The following is a 22,923-nucleotide window of genomic DNA, read 5'->3' as shown; positions in this document are numbered from 1 at the left end:
TCTTTGACAATTTCAAATGTTTTGCTGTCAGTTTGTTCTCTTTTCTAACAAACACATGAAAAGATGCTCAACATCACTCAGTATCAGAGAAATGCAAATCAAAATCACAATGAGGTACCATTACACACCAGTCAGGATGGCTGCTATCCAAAAGTCTACAAGCAATAAATGCTGGAGAGGGTGTGGAGAAAAGGGAACCCTCTTACACTGTTGGTGGGAATGCAAATTAGTACAGCCGCTATGGAGAACAGTGTGGAGATTCCTTAAAAAACTGGAAATAGAACTGCCATATGACCCAGCAATCCCACTTCTGGGCATACACACCGAGGAAACCGGATCTGAAAGAGACATGTGCACCCCAATGTTCATCGCAGCACTGTTTATAATAGCCAGGACATGGAAGCAGCCTAGATGCCCATCAGCAGACGAATGGATAAGGAAGCTGTGGTACATATACACCATGGACTATTACTCAGCCATTAAAAAGAATTCATTTGAATCAGTTCTAATGAGATGGATGAAACTGGAGCCCATTATACAGAGTGAAGTAAGCCAGAAAGATAAACACCAATACAATATACTAACACATACATATGGAATTTTAAAAGATGGTAACGATAACCCTGTGTGCAAGACATAAAAAGAGACACAGATGTACAGAACAGACTTTTGGACTCTATGGGAGAAGGCAAGGGTGGGATGTTTCAAGAGAACAGCATCGAAACATGTATATTATCAAGGGTGAAATAGATCACCAGCCCAGGTTGGATGCATGAGACAAGTGCTCCGGGCTGGTGCACTAGGAAGACACAGAGGGATCGGGTGGAGAGGGAGGCGGGAGGGGGGATCGGGATGGGGAATATATGTAAATCCATGGCTGATTCATGTCAATGTATGGCAAAAACCACTACAATATTGTAAAGTAATTAGCCTCCAACTAATAAAAATAAATGGAAAAAATAAAAATTAAAATTAAAAAAAAAAACAAAGGTTTTGCTGTCAGTTTGTTCTCTTTTGATGACTGAAACCCTGTGGATCCTCTACTCAGATATTCAGTATTTGATCAACAGAGCAGAAAATGACAGGATAACTGGTAAGTGGACCAAGAAATATACAACATAAATCACATAATTTGTGTGCAATGTTAAGGAACTGAAGTCATCTTATCAGGATGCTGCAAATCTTCAGAGCTTCTGCTTACAAATTCTGTGGACATCTTCCACTGATACTACTCTTTGCTTTGTTCTTTGAAGACTGGGAGACTCCCCCAAAACTTAAATGCTACCTAGAACAGAATTTTGTAGCTATGGACACTTATGTTTAAAATGCCTACTTGCAAGTTCTGTTTCTTTCCTCTGTAAAAACATATTTTTATATACTAAAAACACTGGTCCTGAAGTCTATAAAATATTAGAGTGCATTTTAGCCTAATTCATTATTTTCATGAGGTTATAAAAGAATGGAATCAAGATTGCCGGAAGAAATATCAATAACCTCAGATATGTAGATGACACCACACTTATGGCAGAAAGCGAAGAAGAACTAAAGAGCCTCTTGATGAAAGTGAAAGAGAGTGAAAAAATTGGCTTAAAACACAACATTCAGAAAACTAAGATCATGGCATTTGGTTCCATCACTTCATGGCAAATATATGGGGAAACAGTGGAAATAGTGACAGACTTTATTTTGGGGGGCTCCAAAATCACTGCAGATGGTGACTGCAGCCATGAAATTAAAAGATGCTTGCTCCTTGAAAGAAAAGTTATGACCAACCTAGACAGCATATTAAAAAGCAGAGACATTACTTTGCCAACAAATCTCCTTCTAGTCAAACCTATGGTTTTTCCAGTAGTCATGTATAGATGTGAGAGTTGGACTGGAAAGAAAGCTGAGTGCCAAAGAATTTATGCTTTTGAACTGTGAACAAAGAATTTGTGCTTTTGGAGAAGACTCTTGAGAGTCCCTTGGACTGCAAGGAGATCCAACCAGTCTATCCTAAAGGAAATCAGTACTGAATATTCACTGGAAAGACTTATGTTGAAGCTGAAACTCCAATACTTTGGCCACCTGATGTGAAGAACTGACTCAGTGGAAAAAACCCTGATGCTGGGAAAGATTGAAGGCGGGAGAAGAAGGGGAAGACAGAGGATGAGATGGTTGGATGGCATCACCAACTCAATGGACATGAGTTTGAGTAAAGTCCAGGAGTTGGTGATGGACAAGGAAGCCTGGCATGCTACAGTCCATGGGGTCGGAAAGAGTCGGACACAACTGAGTGACTGGACTGAACTGAACTGATAAAAGACTAGGAATTATGTAATTTGTATTAAAATGCAGATATACTTCTGAATATGCAGTTTAAGCTTTTGCAAAATAAAAAAGTTCTACTTTTTACTTCTGTCAGTTCATAATAAGATTTCCTATTACCATTTGTAGCTCAGAGAACACCTAACGTACACCTCAAACATAACAGACACGCTTCTGAAGGCACTAAAAAATTGTTTTTTGCAACCTTATTTTTGGTGGTGGGAAATTGGAGATAAATTGGAGCTAGTTAGGCAATCTGTTTTAGAAAGATAAAGGCTAAGCTGTTACAGAAGAGATCCCAAAATAAAATGAATCAAACAAAATAAAAGATTATTTTCTCTTAAGTCCAGAGATGTATTAGAGTCCAGAGTGAAAAACCCGAGCTCCATCGATATTGTTGCTTTCTTAGTTCCTAGGTATTTATTCAGTCAACCATCATTCAGTCAGTATCCCTGGCAAAGACTGATAATTTCTCATCAATACTTATCCTTCCATTCTACCTTTGAACATGTCCATGTTTTAGACACTTTATTCATGTAATATAGAGACCACATTTTTCAGTCCCATGTGGTCAAAGGTGCATAACAGTAAATGAGTTGATAAATGATGAAGCTAGATAATGGATACAGAGGGAGTATTACACTATTCTTCTTAGCCAGCATATTAAAAACAGAGACATTGATTTCTGACAAAGGTCTGTACAGTCAAGGCTAGGGTTTTTCCAGTAGTCACGTACAGTTGTGAGTTGCACCATAAAGAAGACTGAACACTGAAGAACTGATGCTTTCAAATTGTGGTGCTAGAAAAGACTCTTGAGAGACCCTTGGATGTTAAGATCAAACCAGTCAAACCTAAAGAAAATCAACCCTGAATATTCATTGGAAGGACTAATGCTGAAGCTGAAGCTTCAATACTTTGACTACCTGATGCAAAGAGCCAACTCATTGGAAGAGACCTTGATGCTGGGAAAGATTGAAAACAAAAGGAGAAGGATGAAATGGTTAGATGGCATTGCCAACACAATGGACATGCATCTGAGCAAACTCCAGGAGATAGCGAAAGACAGGTGAGCCGGGCATGCCGCAGTCAATGGAGTTGCAAAGAGCTGGACACGACTTAGTGACTGAACAACAACAATCCTTAAATTTTTGATAATAAAAAGTTTGTATGACAGTTAAACTTTTTAAGCTTTTTTACCTTTATAAAATTGAAGTTAGATAATTTAAAATGTTCTGCTAATTTCTGCTATACATCAAAAGATTCTGGAATACATACATACATATATACATTCTTTTTTTATATTCTTTTCCATTATGGTTTCTAACAAGATATTGAAATACTTCTCTGTGTTATACAGTTGCACCTTGTTGTTTATCCATTTTACGTATACTAGTTTACATCTGCTAACCCAAAACTTTTTCCAGCTTTTAATCTATTTGGATTTTTGTGAATTGCAATAAATTAAAGAATCAATTTTGGATAACATAATAAACTTGTATTTTCTTCTGTTACCATGAAAATATCTTTAATATAGTTTTTCACTTTTAAAACACTTAAAGTACCTTTTCCATATTGTATCTTTTATCATTGCACACTCAGTCGCTTCAGTCATGTCCAACTCTTTGTGACCCTATGGCCTATAGCCTGCCAGACTCCTCAATCCATGGGATTCTCCAGGCAAGAGTACTGGAATGGGTTGTCATACCTCCCTCCAGGGGATCTTCCTGACCCAGTGATCCAACCCACATCTCTTGGGTCTCCTGCATTATTGGCAAGCAGATTCTCTACTACTAATGCTACCTGGGAAGCCCAGCTTTTACCATTATATTTCTATAATCATAAATATTATTTACAAATTTAACAAAAAGAGGACTTCCCTGGTGGCCCAGTGGATGTGAATCTGCCAATGCAGGGGACATGGGTTCAATCCCTTGTCAGGTAAGACATCACATGCTTCAGGGCACCTAAGCCCATGCACCACAACTTCTGAGCTCTTCAGTCTAGAGCCCACAAGATGCAACTACAGAGCCCACGTGCACCTCCTGAAACCTGCAAGCTCTAGGGCCCGTGAGCCACAACTAATGAAACCCTGTGCTGCAGCTACTGAAGCCTGTGTGCCTATAGCCTGTGCTCTGCAAGAGAAACCACCACAAGAAGAAACAATAATGCAACAAAAGAGTAGACCCGACTATCCACAACCAGAGAAAGTGTGCGCATAGCAACAAAAATTCAATGCAACCAAAAATAGCAAAGTAGTTTCCTGAGACATACAGCAAATTCCCATTGGCTCTCTATTTTACATATGGCAATGTAAGCTCCACAGGGGCTCTGTATCAACCTAGATGGGTGGGATGAGGGTGGGGGGGAGATGGGAGGGAGGTTCAAAAGGGAGGGGATATATGTATATCTATGGCTGAGTCATGTTGAGGTTTGACAGAAAACAACAAAATTCTGCAAAGCAATTATCCCTCAACTAAAAATAAATTTTAAAAAAATATTAAATGAATAAACAAAATTTTTTTTCAGTTAACAAATACAGAAGAAAAGGAAGGAGGGAAGAGAAGAAGGAAGGAATTCCAAGATTTAGAACTAAGAAATCTTAGAACTCTATATTTTTATCTTGAGAAATTCTTGGCCACCCAAGGGTACCTCTTAGATGATGCAACTCACTGAAACACGAATAACACAGGGAAGAAATAGTTGGCCCAGGAACTCGTTTAGATCAGAGCAGGCCTCCTACCTAAGAGCCTCTCCAGGGACCATCAACACTCTCCAAGGTCTAGAGCTGAGATCAAGTCCCTCTAGTCATTGTTAATTTGGAGGCAAAGTCAAGAAATCTTCCTGTTGGACAGAATGACTATAGGGATGTTTCCTCGCTCAGAAGCACCACCTCTGCATCTTCTAAAGGAAGGACAAAGTTCAGGGAAGCCCAGGAAGCCCTAACCATATTTGTGGCTTTTACTCCAGTTGTTGGAAAGGATGCCATTCAGGTAGCCTCCACTAAGAGCATCTCTTGTTGGCCTAGAGAACACAGGTGAAGACAAATATTATTCTCATTCAACTCCATCTTCTAAAACTATCCATTCTGAGAACTTGTGAGTGTAAAAGCCGTAAATAGAAATCAGATTCTTATTTATCATCCTCCTGAATTACGCTTCAAGGGGAGAGAGGTGAACACTTTTATCTTCCTTTGTTCTAGACTAAACCCTCTCATTGTTGTTCCACACGTTCTAGGTTGTCTTTTATCTCTCCTCTTTTTTCCTTTACGATCTCTGTGATGCACAGAAGGTGCTCCAAATTTGACTTGATTTTATCCAAATCCTCTGGTAAAAACTCAGAGAATAGCACAGTCTTCATGGACTCTCATGCTAAATCCTGAGAGTACAGTGCAAACATTGGATATTATAACTTCACAGAAATCCCTTGGAGTTACAGATGTGCACAGCCATTGCCTCCAATTTGAGGGTTTCCTCCTATCTGGTTTCTGTGAAACCAGCAACTCTGGTGCCACTTCCGCTTGTGTTGACACAGAAGGGGAAAAGGTTTCCATTTAGTATCAGAGATACCCAAGGAAGACTGTTCCCCAATCTTCAGAATTTCTCAGCTGGAACAGACTTTAGAAATCATCTAGTTTTCTCAATTTTTTTTTTTTTTGGTAAGAAACTCAAGTGAATTATTCATGAACTTACAGTGACAGAGGAAGGTCTTGTACCATGATCAGCTGTCACAATACCTCTGCCAATCATACAAACATGCATCATGGACTATAAGCCAGATGGCCGGCCAACATGTTTATTGCTTACTCACTATGCCAGTGAGCCTTCCTGTGGTTTGAACTCCATTCTTTTTGGAACTGGAAACAGTACTTCTCAGTGCACTGGTGGCTATTTCCAACTCCTTTTGTTTCCTTCTCCAGTCTGAATGATCTCTTTTTGCTCTCCTTCCTCTCTAAGTTTGATTCTCTACACTCTTCCTTCCCACCTTCTCCACCTTAGCCAATAGATTATTGCCCTGAGCTGGAAAGGGTTGATGAGGTCTGACATGGCAAAGTTGCCTCTGCTACACAGTCTGTCCTGGGTCAGCCCTGAAACTTTATTCCTGACACTTCATCCCCAGTAATGCTCTGAGACTCATAGCACACTGGAACATTCTTTTCTGTTCTTGTCCCACTAAAGGAAAACTCGAATGATCCATGGAAGTTGGGAACACAACCAGAGTCACTGTGTTTGTTCTCCAAGGACTATCCAACAACCCTCACATCCAAATAAGTACTATTTGTAACATTCCTGGTGATTTACCTCCTGACCCTCACAGGGAACCTGCTGATGCTGCTGGTGATCAGGACTGATTCCCACCTCCACACCCCCATGTACTTTTTCCTCAGTCAACTCTCCTTCCTGGATGCTTTCTATGCCTCAGTCATTGTGCCTAAGTTGCTAGAGAACCTGCTTTCCAAGTGGAAGACTATATCCTTCCTTGAATGTTTCACCCAGATCTCCTTGGTCATATTTTCTGGGGCCAGTGAAGCTTGCCTCCTTTCAGTCATGGCCTATGACCGGTACCAGGCTGTGTGCCACCCGCTGCTGTATGTGGTGACCATGAACAAGAAGGTGTGTGCTGGCCTGGTGGGAGCCTCCTGGGCCATAGGAATGGGGACTGGTCTACTTAACACCATCCTCCTAGCTCAGCAGGATTTCTGTGGCCCCAACCTCATCTACAGTTTTGCCTGTGAGCTTCCCCCAGTGCTCCTGTTGGCCTGTTCTGACCCCTATATTAGCATTGCCTCTATCCTGACCACCATGGTGGTCCTGGGCCTTGGTTCTCTTGTCCTATTGGTGGGTTCTTACACCTGTATTATCCTGACAGCCATGGGGATCAACTCTGCCACAGGTTGGAACAAGATCTTCTCTACCTGTTCATCTCATTTTCTTGTGGTCACCATTTTTTATGGTTCAGGAATTTTCAGGTATGTCATTGCTATACCTTTGAATGTAAATGTAGGATATTTTTCACACTAAGTAAACTTGCTCTGTAGACAGAGCATTGCAGAGTAGCAGGAAAAGAATTGTACAAGAATCAATAGACCTAGATTCTAGTTCTGGCTCTGTTGTTGGCCTGATGTATGAATTATTTTAAAAAATCCATTTTCTTTCTGAGGCCTCAACTGTCTACTCTGAAAAATAAGTTAATACAAGGAGTCAAGATTTTCTTACTTTCATTAACCCATGATTTTCAGAGTCATCAAAAGAAAATCATAGGGCCTCTGGTAGACATTTATTCAGTGCTAGACAAGAAAATAAAATATATCATCCTTGAGACAGATGCCATTTCTCCTTCTTACTGGAAGTTCATGTCTCCAGATTATTTCTGGTTTATTTATTAGGCATCTACTACACAACAGCTGCTTTACATAATCAAGCCCAATTTTAATATGTATCACAACACAGGAGAAATATTATTAATGTCAACTTCTGATAAGAATCCTGAATTTCAGGAGTAACCAAGTACCTTACAAAAGTTGCCAGAACCAGCTAAGAATGGAACCTAAATATAAACCAAGTCTCCCTGACTTGAAACTGCAAGTTCTTTTCTACCATGTTTCTCTCAGACATAAACAGCTCTAGTTGATGTGTCCTTGCTTCCTAGGAAACAGTAACTAATGGCCTGTGCTCTCTACTAGTGAAATGGAGATGGATTTGCACAAATTGCTCTATATTTTTCTCACTTGTTCATTACTTGGTAAGACGTGTGGCATGGGAAAAAATAAAGAAAAGTCTAAGAGAGCTCATCTGAGCCTGAGGACAAATCTCTGCAGCTCTCTTTGTCTCAGTTTCCTCATTTGCCACAAGGGAGTACAAGATTTCTCCTACCTACTTCACAGATATGTTAGGAGGGATAATTTAAAAATTAAAAAATGACAGTAAAATGAATACCTTTTTTAATCAAGCACTGCAAACCCAAAAAGAACATTCCAAAGATAATGGCACAATTGCCAAAAAAAAATAATAACAATAATGCTTCTTTGGGAAATACTCTCAGTAACACTTAACAAGTTACATTCAAAATTTTAATCTTACTCTTTTGGATTCATATCTCAAGCTAAACACAAAATTTTTATGTTTCACTTTATTTACAAAGCTTACCTTGTTTTCTAAGCCAAAGACAAACATACTAAAAAGGACAAAATTTTATTCCACTACAGATTATAAAAATAATGTGCTGTGATTCTGAGGTAACTCCCCATAAATGTTTAGGGAAAATGACAACATTATTGGACTAGCACCTATTTTGTAAGGAATAATCATCGTAAGATGGGAACAAACGGTTGTGTATATAACAAAAAAAAAGAGGAAAAAATCCTCGTATTGTCATCATAATTATTAAGGAAAAGTACTTTGAAAAGTGAAGTATTATAGAAATGCATGAAATTATTTTTTGTTCTAACCTGTAAGCACTTGATATGCTAAAGAACTTCCTTTTTCCTTGGGGCAGTTCCTATAATGTTTTGTATAATTCATCTATGGACATGTTTAAAGGCAAAAACCACAGACTTCTCACTGATAATACAGTCATTTCTAGATGCTTCTATCAGTGATAGCTGACTCAGCCCTGAGCACCCTCTTTGTAGAGTCTGGGATGGGATGAACCGTGGCTGCCAACATCATTGTGGCCACTATCCTGAGTTCATTTTGTCCTTTGTGCAATTCTCTCCAAGGTACATGACTCCACCTTCTGGCTCAGCCCTGGAGCAAGTGCTATCCTTGCAGTACAGTGTGGTGACCCCACTACTGAACCCCCTTATCTACAGTTTGAAGAACCAGGAGGTGAAGGCAGCTCTAAGGAGGATGCTGGCCAGGAAGCTCAGGCTTAACTTCTAAGCAAGGCTCTACTGCTTCCTCATAATAAGAGGAAAAGTCATGGGAAAGAAGAGGAGACGGAGAGAGCTTCACCTCTAAGCTTACTTATTTAGAGATGTTTTTCAGCATGAAAAACAGAAGCCTCAGTTCCTCTAACCCCAGTGCCTTCCCAGTCAAGCAAGATGGGAAAACCTCCACAGAACTAATGGCAGCCATCCAGAGGACCCAGTCACCACACAAGAAAATCTTCTCAAAAAACATCTGGATGATCATCAAAAAACAGAACCACTATATATCCAGCAATTCCACTTTTGGGAATATACCCAAAGGAAATGAAAATGCTAACTCAAAGAGATATCTGCACCCCCATGTTCATGGCAGCATTATTTACAATACCCAGCACATGGAAAGAAACTAGGTTTCCTAAATGGATGAATGGATAAAGAGGCATGGGTAAAGTAATGGAATATTACTCATTCATTAAAAAAGAAGAAGAAACTCTACCATTTGTGACAACATGGATGGACTGTGAAGGCATTATTATGCTCAGTGAAATAAATCAAAGACAGACAAATACAGTATGATCTTACTTACATGCAGAACCTAGGGAAAAACTGAACTCATAGAAAAAGAGATCAGACATGTAGTTACCCAGGAGTGGATGGTAGGAGGAAAGTAAAGTAATTAACAGGTACAAATTTTCAGGGTAAGATAAGTACTAGGTGTAATGTACAATATGAAGACTGTAGTTAACACCACTGTATGATGTATAGGAAATCTGGTGAGTAAATCCTAAGAATTATCATCACAATGAGAAATGTTTTTACTTTCTTTTTCCTCTGCTTTTCTTTATATTATATCTTTATGAGACGATGGAGTTTTTTTGAGGAATAGAAAAGAGGTTTATCTCACTCAAACTGAGGACCATCGCCCAAAAGACAGCCTTTCAGATAACTCTGAGAAATTGCTCCATTGAACCATTATTTTTAGCATAGACCTATACCTTAACAGAACACAGCATACCTATCAAAGATGACCTGGGAATATTCTTTCAAGGTTCCAAAAGAGATAGGTTTAGTAAATATCGAGTGAGATAGCAGGACCCTGGTGTCTAGGAAGAGAACCTTATCATCAAAAGATTAAATATGGATGTCATAAGAAGGGACTTCTTTATCCTTATCTTCAAAACAGATATTCTTTACCTTAATGGTTAAAAATCAGACATGCCATGATGTGTGTTTTTGATAGGTTCTTCAAGTTCACAGAAACTTCAGGCTGAACCATGTATAAGTCAAAATGATGCCCTCAAAACTCAACATATGAAAATTTTCTCCATCAGAGGGAACTTTCAAGATTTTCCCAATTAGAAGTTTCAAGATGATGGATATTAACTGAACCTATTGCAATACTCATTTATGTATGTATATTGAGCCATTCTGCTGTATGCCTTGAACTTATACATTCAGTTCAGTTCAGTTCAATCACTCAATCGTGTTCGACTCTTTGCAACCCCATAAATCGCAGCACTCCAGGCCTCCCTGTCCATCACCAACTCCTGGAGTTCACTCACACTCATGTCCATCGAGTTGGTGATGCCATTCAGCCATCTCATCCTCTGTCGTCCCCTTCTCCTCCTGCCCCCAATCCCTCCCAGCATCAGGGTCTTTTCCAATGAATCAGCTCTTCGCATGAGGTAGCCAAAGTACTGGAGTTTCAGCTTCAGCATCAGTCCTTCCAATGAACACCCAGGACTGATCTCCTTTAGGATGGACTGGTTGGATCTCCTTGCAGTCCAAGGGGAACTTATACATTAATGTATGTCAATTATCTCTCCATAAAACTAGGGGAAAAAAGTAAAAGACTATCTTCACAGCTCCACCAGTCATTTCCACAGCTATTGCTTTTCTCTCTCATTTCATGCATGTTCCACCCCTCCTCTTTTGTCTTTCCCTCACTCTTTTACTTTTGTCTATGCACAAAGTGGAAATCTGACCACTAGCAAATTTCCCACTTCATACAGTGAGGGTCCCGTCTTAAAACTGAGACCCAACTCCTACTTGGTTCCCATGCGGAAAACTGCCTGGCAAAATCTAAAGCTCCAGAGTAACCTGGAAAGAAATGAAATAAAATAAGTGTGTCGTCTGTATTTTTCTTAACTAGAAATATCTAAATCAGAACATAACAAATAATAAATCCTGAATAACTATTTATTGATGAAGGAATGCATGAAGGAATGAATGATCAGTCTGTCTCAGGAGTCCATTCTCTTGCATGATCCTAGGAAATAGGAGGGAATATTTTCCTCTAAAGCATAAGCCCTGAGAGCAAAACCCTGTCTAATGATTCTGTACCTAGTAGGTCCCATCACTTAATTGGCTCTCAATTAGTGTGCCAAAAAAAAAGAAGGATGAATTAATGAGAGAGAAGGGAGAGAAGGAGCATATGAAAAGAAACATTTACTTTTGCCTTCACAACAATATACATGTCAGCAGAAAGTAGCACGGAAAAGAGATCAGGATGGAAAGAGAGAAAAAGAGCCCATATTTTGGGACACCACTGAGGGTCATACTCATAAGAGCTTGCTGAAACATGTGCTCTCCGTCACCCTGGCCCTGAGTCTCTCCACCACCCACCTGAGCCCAGACCACTTGAGATCCCTGACTTGGTTCAAGACTTTTTCCAAGCCGACAGGAAGGAGAAGCGGTTGGAGAAAGTAAAACAAAAGCTCAGCTGCCACCCCATCTCCCATTCAGCTCCAAAGAGAGCTCCTTGAAAGACAATAGCAGTTATTCCATCCAAAGACTGACAGGTCTACAACAGCTGAGACCACTTCAATGCCAGCTTGCTGACTTCTATCTGTTCTCAATCCTTTGACCCTTAGACTACGATCTTCTCTGCAATTACCAGTTTTCTTCAGCAAAGCCCTCTGAAAATCACGGCCTCATATGTGGTACACTCACAGGGGAAATTTTCAAGATAAGGATATTTCTCTGTAGAATGAGACCAGGGCTGGGAGCTGAGCAAAACAGTCCCAGCCTCAGTAGCATTTCTGTTCTGACCTCTTGGTCCTTTATATTTTTCAGAGCATATGCCTTCCTGAGTATGTCAGTTCAGTTGCTCAGTCGTGTCCAACTCTTTGCAACCCCATGGACTGCATCAGGATTCCCTATCCATCACCAACTCCCAGAGCCTACTCAAACTCATGTCCATCGCTTCGGTGATGCCATCCTACCATCTCATCTTCTGTCATCACTTTCTCCTCCTGCCTTCAATCTTACATCAGGGTCTTCCCAATAAGTCAGTTCTTCACATCATGTGACCAAAGTATTGGAGTTTCAGCTTCAGCATCTGTCCTTCCAATGAATATTCAGGACTGATTTCCTTTAGGATAGACTGGTTGGATCTCCTTGCAGTCCAAGGGACTCTCAAGAGTCTTCTCCAACACCACAGTTCAAAAGCATCAATTCTTCAGTGCTCAGCTTTCTTTATAGTCCCCAACTTTCACATGCATACATGACTACTGGAAAAACTATAGTTTTGACTAGACAAACAAAGGTCCTGAGGGTGTAACTGAGGCAAAATAATAAGCAGATTGTGAGATCAGTGGAGGGATGGCCATTCAATCCTGCCCTCCCACACAACCACACACAGGGTTTATTCCTACAACCCTGTAGACTTGGAGGAAAGCCTTTCACCCCATGATTAGGGAGGGGAATGCACATCTCTGGGAGATGTGTCACATTGTGTTTAAATTCAGACCAAAATCATAGGATGAATATCAAGTTATTTCCTGTGACTTATTTTTCATTAAGTATAGGAAAGGATTGCCCTGTCCACCACTTGCCTAGCCTTATATGTCCATAAACAGGCCACTGGGCCTTCATTAGGGAGCCGCTGGTCTCTGAGACAAGAGAAATATGGTCTAAATGCCAAAATACCCAGTGGGTATATAGGGTGTAGGTACTTTGTGGGTGCTAAGTTGCTTCAGTCGTGTCTAACTCTGTGCGACCCTATGGACTGTAGCCCTCCAGGCTCCTCTGTCCATGGGATTCTCCAGGCAAGAATACTAGAGTGGGTTGCCATGCTCTCCGCCAGGGAATCTTCTCAACCCAGGGATCAAACCCATGCCTGTTAGGTCTCCTGCATTGGCAGGTGGGATCTTTACCACTAGAGCCACCTGGAAAGCCCAGGTATATAGGGGAGAATGAGGGAGTTAAGAAAATAAAACTTGGCTAATACAGAAATGGGCAATTTAAATTAAAATTTTGGAATACTAGATTGTCAAAGCAGGAAGAGATCTCAGGAAAATCACTAGACCAAAATCTTCATTTAATAATGAGGAAACTGAGCCACAGAGACAGAGATGACTTACCCAGCTTTGGACCATCAATGAAAAGCAGAAGTAGATTTAGAACTCAAATCTCCTGATTACCCTTCTTCACATTTTTCATAATCAAAATTAGAATAGTGTTCTGCAAATACACTCCTTAATGACCAACCAACTAACAAAAGGAGTAATGAAATACAGACTCCCAACCACAAGGCCCGAGGGGTCCAGAGTCTTCTATTGCTCAGCTCTCCTCATCTAGTGGTTCTCAGAAAGAGTTCCTCTCACAGCAATTTGTAAAGGGTATTTTCTTATCTCAGAGGTAAGGAAATACCACAAAGCTGCCTCAAGTCATTCATTTCAGATTCTTTGAGCTCCTGCCCTTACTGTCCTTTTACCACCCCACAACTTTACCTGTTAGAATCCCACCAATACTTCAGAACAAGCTTAAATCTCACTCCTCTCATGAATCTTTCCTTGAGTGCTTTTTCCCACAACCCACCCACCACCAAATATAAATTATCTTTCCTCTTACAAACATTTAGGGCACATTTCTAATCTAATGATACTTATGATACTATATCTTACAATTTAATTAATTCTTAATGTTTATCTTACCTTTCCAACTATTCCTTGAGGGACAAGATCCTTTTAGCCAACATTAGATCCCCTCCATCTAAATGTGGAGGTGATGGAATACTAGCTGAACTATTTCAAATTCTAAGATGATGTTGTTAAAGTGCTGCACTCAGTATGCCAGCAAATTTGGAAAACTCAGCAGTGGCCACAAGACTGAAAAAGGTCAGTTTTCATTCCAATCCCAAAGAAAGCAATGCCAAAGAATGTTCAAACTACTGTACAATTTCACTCATTTCACATGCTAGCAAAGTAATGCTCAAAATATTTCGAGCTAGGCTTCAGCAGTATGTGAACTGAGCACTCCTAGATTTACAAGCTGGATTTAGAAAAGGCAGAGGAATTAGTGACCATATTGCCAACATCCACTGGATCATACACAAAGCAAGGGAGTTCCAGAAAAATATTTACTTCTGCTTCATTGACTACACTAAAGCCTTTGAGTGTCTGGATCACAAAAAACTGTGGGAAATTCTTAAAGCGATAGAAATACCAGACTACCTTACCTGTATCCTGAGAAACCTGTATGTGGGTCAAGAAGCAACAGTCAGAACTGAACATGGAACAAAGAACTGGTTCAAAATTGGGAGAGGAGTATGACAAGGCTGTGTGTATATATATATGTGTGTGTGTGTGTGTGTGTGTGTGTGTGTATCTTATTTCATTTATATTCAGAGTACATCATGTGAAATGTTGGGCTGAATGAATCACAAGCAGGAATCAAGATCACTGAGAGAAATATCAACAACCTCAGATAGGCAGATGATACCACAGTAATGGCAGAAAGTGAAGAGGAACTAAAGAGCCCCTTGATGAAAGTGAAAGAGGGAAACTGAAAAGGCTGTCTTGAAACTCAACATTCAAAAACACTAAGACCATGGCATCAGTCCTATCACTTTCATCACAAATAAAAGGGGAAAAAGTGGAAGGAGTGACAGATTTTATTTTTCTGGGCTCCAAAATCACTGTGGATGGTGACTGCAGCCATGAAATTAAGAGATGCTTGCTCCCTGGAAGGAAAGCTATGACAGACCTAGACAGCATGTTAAAAAGCAGACACATCACTTTACCAACAAAGGCCTTATACAGTCAAAGCTGTGAATTTTCTCATGTACAGATGTGAGAGCTGGACCATAAAGAAGGCTGAGCAACAAAATTTGATGCTTTCGAATTGCGTTGCTGGAGAAGACACTTGAGAGTTCTTTGAACTGCAAGATCAAACCAGTCAACCCTAAAGGAAATCTACCCTGAATATTCATTGGAGGACTGATGCTGAAACTAAAGCTCCAATACTTTGGCCACCTGATGTGAAGAGCCAACTCACTGGAAAAGAACCTGATGCTGGCAAGATTTAAGGCAAAAGGAGAAGGGGGCAACAGAGGGTGAGATGGTTACATGCCATCACTGACTCAATAGACAGGAATTTGAGCAAACCCCAGGAGACTGTGGAGGACAGAAGAGCCTGATGTGCTGCAGTCCATGGGGTCCATGGGGGTCACCAAGAGTCAGACAAGACTTAACAACTGAACAATAACAAGATCCCCTCCATAGTTCTTTGAATAATCTAGGTGATCAATGAAAGTTTGTTGAATTGAATTGATACTGGAAGGAATCTCCATCCTTGAGTTGTTACAAGTTGAGTCCATTTCCTCTTCAGTAGAGATGAAGGTGGCTATGAGCCATGGCCATGTCTACCTCTTCACCCTATTTCCTCCCTCATCCTCTGGGAAAAAAATATGCCCAGCCACTCAAAATCAGACACTTTATTCAGGATACCATCTAGCCATCTCATCCTCTGTCATGAATAAATGGCCTGATTTTTAGCAGAATACAGGTGGAATACACTGTTGCAGTGCCTTCAGGGGGACTGTTGCTGTTCTTCAGTATACTTCCAAGATTTTCTAGAACTAACTTAAAGCCACAAGTTATATCATTTCTAGCTCTCTGTGGTTTCCAGCCAAACCAACGAAGTGTTTAGGTTACAGTCCTGAAGAGACCCTTCATACTCTTAAAGTTTCTAATCTTAAGTTTTATTAAAAGCAATAATATGTATTAACTAGCAATATTTGTGTGATCACCAGCACCTCTGAATTTGCATGTGATGCAGGAGACCTCAGTTCAATCCCTGGGTGGGGAAGATCCCCTGGAAAAGAAAATGGCAACCCACTCCAGTATTGTTGCCTATAGAATCCCAAGGACAGAGGAGCCTAGTGGGCTACAGTCGATGGGGTCGCAATGAGTCAGCCACGACTGAGCAACTTTCACTTTCTTTCAATACCAAGAAAAGATATCCTTTTCGTCATTGTTGTTGTTGTTCAGTTGCTCAGTCATGCCTAACTTTTTTCAGTGCCAGGGACTGCAGTAAGCCATGCTTCCCTGTCCTTCACTACTTCCCAGAGTTTGCTCAAACTCATGTCCATTGAGTCAATGATACCATCCAGCCATCTTATCCTCTCTTGTCCCCTTCTCCTCCTGCCCTCAATTTTTCCCAGTAATAGGATCTTTTCCAATGAGTCAGCTCTTTGCATCAGGTGGCCAAAGTATTGGAGCTTCAGCTTCATCATCAGTCCTTCCAATGAATATTGAGAGTTTATTTCTTTAAGATTGACTGGTTTGATCTACTTGCTGTCCGTAGGGGAAAGAAAGAAAGTAAGAAAAATTTTTTTTTCTTTTTTTCCCCCCCCCCCCCAGTCCATAGGGGATGGGAATGCAAAAGTGGGAAGTCAAGAAATACCTGAAACAGTAGGCAAGTTTGACCTTGGAGTACAAAAAGAAGCAGGCAAAGGCTAACAGAGCTTTGCCAAGAGAATGCACTGGTCATAGCAAACACCGTCTTCCAACAACACAAGAGACAACTCCACACATGACATCACCAGATGGTCAATACCAAAATCAGAGTGATTATAGTCTTTGCAGCTGAAGATGGATAAACTCTAAACAGTAAGCAAAAAAAAAAAAAAAAACGAATGGATGAGGAAGCTGTGGTACATATACACCATGGAATATTACTCAGCCATTAAAAAGAATTCATTTGAATCAGTTCTAATGAGATGGGTGAAACTGGAGCCCATTATACAGAGCGAAGTAAGCCAGAAAGATAAAGACCATTACAGTATACTAACACATATATATGGAATTTAGAAAGATGGTAACGATAACCCTATATGCAAAAAAAGAAAAAGAGACTCAGATGTATAGAACAGACTTGTGGACTCTGTGGGAGAAGGCGAGGGTGGGATGTTTCAAGAGAACAGCATCGAAACATGTATATCTAGGGTGAAACAGATCACCAGCCCAGGTTGGATGCATGAGACAAGTGCTCGGGCCTGGTGCACTAGGAAGACCCAGAGGGATGGGGTGGAGAGGGAGGTGGGAGGGGGGACCGGGATGGGGAATACATGTAAATCCATGGCTAATTCATTTCAATGTATGACAAAAACCACTGCAATGTTGTAAAGTAATTAGCCTCCAACTAATAAAAATAAATGGAAAAAAAAAAAAAAAGCCTGGAACTGACTGTGGCTCAGATCATGAGCTCCTTATTGAAAAAGTCAGACTTAAATTGAAGAAAGTAGGGAAAACCACTAGGCCATTCAGGTATGACCTAAATCAAATCCTTTATGATTATACAGTGGAAGTGAGAAATAGATTCAACAGATTAGATCTAATAGATAGAGTGCTTGAAGAACTATCGATGGAGGTTCATAACATTGTACAGGAGGCAGTGACCAAAACCATGCCCGAGTAAAAGAAATGCAAGACAGTAAAATGGTTGTCTGAAAAGGCCTTACAAATAGCTGAGAAGAGAAGAGAAGTGGAAGGCAAAGGAGAAAGGGAAAGATAAACCCATCTGAAGGCAGAGTTCCAGAAAATAGCAAGGAGAGATAAGAAAGCCTTCCTAAGTGAACAATGCAAATAAATAGAAAAAAAAATAGACTAGGAAAGACTAGAGATCTCTTTAAGAAAACTGGAGACACCAAAGGAACATTTCATGCAAAGATGGGCACAATAAAGGACACAAGTTGCAAAAACCTAACAGAAGCAGAAGAGATTAAAAAGAGGTGGCAAGAATACACAGAAGAACTATACAAAAAAGGTCTTAAACCCAGATAAACGCAATGGTGTGTTCACTCACCTACAACCAGACATCCTGGAGTGTGAAGTCAAGTGGGCCTTAGGAAATATTACTACGAACAAAGCTAGTGGAGGTGACGGAATTCCAGCTATTTCAAATCCTGAAAGATGATTGTGTTAAAGAGTTGCACTCGACATGTCAGCAAATTTGGAAAACTCAGCAGTGGCCACAGGACTGGAAAAGGTCAGTTTTTATTCCAATACCAAAGAGCAATGCCAAAGAATTTTCAGGGTCACTGAAAAAGGGTCAAAAGCTCAGAGCATCAGCCACGCATCCCTGGAGATCCGTCCTAATGTCCAATGGTGTCACTACAGGGCCCAGGGCTCAGAGACAAGTTAGCTTCAAGGGGGTACAAAGAAGCAAAACAAGGTAGCCATGGGGAAAAGGAATTCCAGGAACAGAAAGAGGGCAGAAGCAGCAAAGACAGCAGGTATTCCCAACTTCTCACAGAGCCACTGATCCAGCTTCTCCATACAGAGTACATCATAGGCCAACCTGATCAAGAAGAAAAGGACAAGGCAAATTGACTAACAGGATCTTAGTTCAACTTTCATCTAGTTTTGTCTTCTAGAGGGCTGAGGTGGAAGAGTATGGGTGAAAATTAAAACCAAAAAGATTTTCCTGGCCACGTGGCAAGGAACACTGTGCCGCCGCCATTTTTTTTTTAACTCCAAGAAAATTGTAGGGCTGTGGTATAAAGAACTTGCCTTAGGGTTTAGGTCTAAACAAGTTGAATTAAATGTGCAAGACTTGCTGAAGGAAACCCTGGATCTCAGCCCTGTGTTAGGGAAACCTTGTTAGGAAAATTGTTAAACAGAAGTGGAGTAAGTGAGACTTGAAAACTGGAAACCTAAGTCTGCTTAATGAGTTTTGTTTTGAGGACTCCATTCTATCTTTTTTTTTTTTCCATTCTATCTTAAAAGACCAGGAAGTAGAGAGAAAGGGATATGGTGTTGGGATTAAAATTCTGAGAAAAAGGACAGAAAGGTAAAGGAGGAAACAGATCAGGGATTCACCAGGAGTTAATTCCTACTTTATCCAGAACCTTCTTGACACCCATAATGTCATCAGTAAGGTCATCACCCAGGAACTCTGGCAGAAGTTATGGAAGGGAAATGAGAAGGTTAAGCATTACCCAGAAAAGTAATGAGCATCCCTCTTCTCCTGTCCTTCTTTAAACTAGAGGCTTATTCCTGTTGCCTTTTATGTGATAAATCCAACACACTAATATCTTCCCCTTGGTAAGGACTCCCTTCACTTCTCTGGGGCATCTCCAGAGGAATTCTCAACTTAATCAAATGAATTACTCTGGAAATGCAGGGTATTAGATTTCAAGATCCCCAAACAGCTCAGATCATCTACCAGTGAACTTTAGGGGACTATTGGTAGATTTGGTGGTAATGACAAATTCTATCAGCCTCTTACTCAATACAATCAATTCAAGCCCCACAGCTAATGTCAGGTCCTGGGCAACGAAACCAGAGGTGTGCATGACACTGAAAAAGAAATTATCCCAGAAGTAGACAATTTTAAAAAGGAAAATCAAAGTTGGATGCTCACACTTTCCACTTTCACTTCTTAGTGCAAAGCAACAGTGAATAAAACACTAAGAGACTGGCATACGGATATACACATAGAAAATGAAACTGAAGGGAGTTTCCAGAAATAAACCCACCCATCTACGGTAAACTGATTTTAGATAATGATCAACAACATTAAATTGGGGGAAAATGCTGTTTTCAACAAACAGTGCTAGGCAATTGGCTACCCATATGCAGAGGAATGAAATTGGACCGTTTCCTCCTTCCATATACAAAAAGTAACTCAAAATACACAGAAGGCTTAAATGTAAGAAGTAAAATTACAGTCAAAACCCTGTATCCCCAGGTTCCATATGATTGGATTCAACCAACTCTGTACTGAAAATATTAGAAAGAGGAAATTACAAAAAGTTTGTAAAGGCAAAAGTTGAATTTTCCATATGCCAGCAAATTTCTTTTGATACATAACCTTTTTGTATTACAACATTTATATAGCTTTTACACCTTATTAATTATTATACATAACCTAGAGATGATTAAAGCATACAGGAATATGTGCTTAGGTTACATGCAAACACTATACCATTTTTATTATAAGAGACTTGAGCATACATGGATTTTGGTATACCCTGTGTCCTTGAACCAACCCTCCACAGATACCGAGGAATGAATATAGAAATGTTCCAGTGAAACATGGGAATAAACCTTTGCAATCTGGGTTTAGTGCTGGTTTCTTAGATCTAAAAGAAAACCACAAGCGACAAAAGAAAAAAATAAATTGGATTTCCTCAAAGTTAAAAACCTCAAAAGTTACAATTCAGCAAGGGCAAATATAGTCCAGAGAATGTAAGAAAACATCTGCACATTATATATCTGATGAATTTTTATCCCAAGAACTTGACCAACAACATAAAGACAAACAACCCAAGCTTAAAAATGGATAAATGACTTCAACACACTGTTCTCCACACAAGACATACAAATGGTCAACTGCTTGATGAAAACATGTTAAACATCATTAGTCATGATGAAGATACAAATTAAAACCACAATGCAACAACCCCTTCACATATTCTAAAATGGTTAAAATCAAGAAATCTTAAAATAACAAATGTTGACAATAATGCAGAAAAATTGGAACCTTTAAACTTTACTTGTGGAAATGGGAAAGGGTGCTACCTATACCTATGTTTACAATATACAATTAACATAGGATTCAACAACTCCACTCCTAGATAAAAACACCAAAGGATTAACAGCAGAAAGTTATGACCAACCTAGATAGCATATTAAAAAGCAGAAACATTACTTTGCCAACAAAGGTCCGTCTGGTCAAGGCTATGGTTTTTCCAGTGGTCATGTATGGATGTGAGAGTTGGACTGTGAAGAAAGCTGAGCACTAAAAAATTGATGCTTTTGAACTGTGGTGTTGGAGAAGACTCTTGAGAGTCCCTTGGACTGCAAGGAGATCCAACCAGTCTATCCTAAAGGAGATCAGACCTGGGTGTTCATTGGAAGGACTGATGCTGAAGCTGAAACTCCAACACTTTGACTACATCATGCGATGAGCTGACTCATTGGAAAAGACCCTGATGCTGGGAGGGCTTGGGGGCAGGAGAAGGGGATGACAGAGGATGAGATGGCTGGATGGCATCACCAACTCGATGGGCATGAGTTTGAGTAAACTCCAGGAGTTTGTGATGGACAGGGAGGCCTGGTGTGCTGCGACTCATGGGGTCACAAAGAGTCGGACATGACTGAGTGACTGAACTGAACTGAACTGAACACATATATTGATAGTAACACTGTTCACAATAGCCAACAGGTAGAAACAATGCAAATGTCCATCAATGGATAAATGGATAAACAAAATGGGGTAGATCCATAAACAGCCATATTATTCACCACAGAAGGAATAAAGCAAAATGGTTTGGCCTCTGTGGAAAATACATGGCTGTTCTTCAAAACTTTAAACAGAATTAATAGATGATCCACCAATTTCACATCAGGGTATATAATCAAAAGATTGAAAGCAGGGACAGGAAAATATATGGGTATACCCAAAGTCACAGCAGCATTAACCACAAGAGCAAAAGATATAAACATACCAAGTTCCCAGGTTATGAGAGTGGTAAAGAACCCTCTTGCCAATGCAGGAGATGTAAGAGAGAGATGCAGGTTCGATCCCTGATTCAGGAAGATTCCCTGGCTTAGCAAATGGCAACCCACTCCAGTAGTCTTGCCTGAAGAATCCCATGGATAGAGGAGTCTGGCAGGCTATAGTGCATAGCGTCACAAAGAGTTGGTCATGACTAAAGTGACCAACCTAGATAGCATATTAAAAAGCAGAGACATTACTTTGCCAACAAAGGTCCGTCTAGTCAAGGCTATGGATTTTCCAGTGGTCATGTATGGATGTGAGAGTTGGACTGTGAAGAAAGCTGAGCACCGAAAAATTGATGCTTTTGAACTGTGGTGTTGGAGAAGACTCTTGAGAGTCCCCTTGGACTGCAAGGAGATCCAACCAGTCCATCCTAAAGGAGATCAGTCCTGGGTGTTCACTGGAAGGACTGATGCTGAAGTTGAAACTCCAGTACTTTGGCCACCTCATACGAAGAGTTGACTCATTGGAAAAGACCCTGATGCTGGGAGGGATTGGGGGCAGGAGAAGAAGGGGACGACAGAGGATGAGATGGCTGGATAGCATCACTGACTCGATGGACATGAGTTTGAGTAAACTCCGGGAGTTGGTGATGGACAGGGAGGCCTGGCATGCTGCAATTCATGGGGTCGCAAAGAGTCGGCCACGACTGAGCAACTGAACTGAACTGAACTGAAAGTGACTTAGCACACACACACACACCACCAATTTCATATGAGGGTATATAATCAAAAGATTGAAAGCAGGACAGGAAAAGATATGGGTACACTCATATTCATAGTAGCATTAACCATAAAAACAGAAGATAGAAACAAACCAAGTGTCCATCAATGAATGAATAGATAAACTAAATGTGGCATATACACAAAGTAATTCAGTCTTAAAAACTAAGGATACCAACATATACTATTAATACAGTGTATATTAACCTTAAAATCATTATGATACATGAAATAACT

At 40.3% G+C, this 22,923-nt stretch overlaps 1 protein-coding gene across 1 annotated transcript; it reads left to right on the top strand.

Annotated features, from left to right (window-relative positions):
* The first annotated feature begins 6,499 nt into the window (after nt 1–6,499).
* On the top strand, nt 6,500–9,185 carry LOC110142277 (olfactory receptor 8S1-like). Its single transcript, XM_020901391.2, is given in 3 exon segments — nt 6,500–6,574; nt 6,576–7,273; nt 9,023–9,185. Coding segments are annotated over 3 exon segments (936 nt in total).
* The last annotated feature ends 13,738 nt before the right edge of the window (nt 9,186–22,923 follow it).

Source organism: Odocoileus virginianus, chromosome 24 (genome assembly GCF_023699985.2).
Source record: "Odocoileus virginianus isolate 20LAN1187 ecotype Illinois chromosome 24, Ovbor_1.2, whole genome shotgun sequence".
NCBI lineage: Eukaryota > Metazoa > Chordata > Mammalia > Artiodactyla > Cervidae > Odocoileus > Odocoileus virginianus.
The sequence above is the reverse complement of the archived record's forward strand: the minus strand, read 5'-3'. Positions and strand labels throughout refer to the sequence as shown.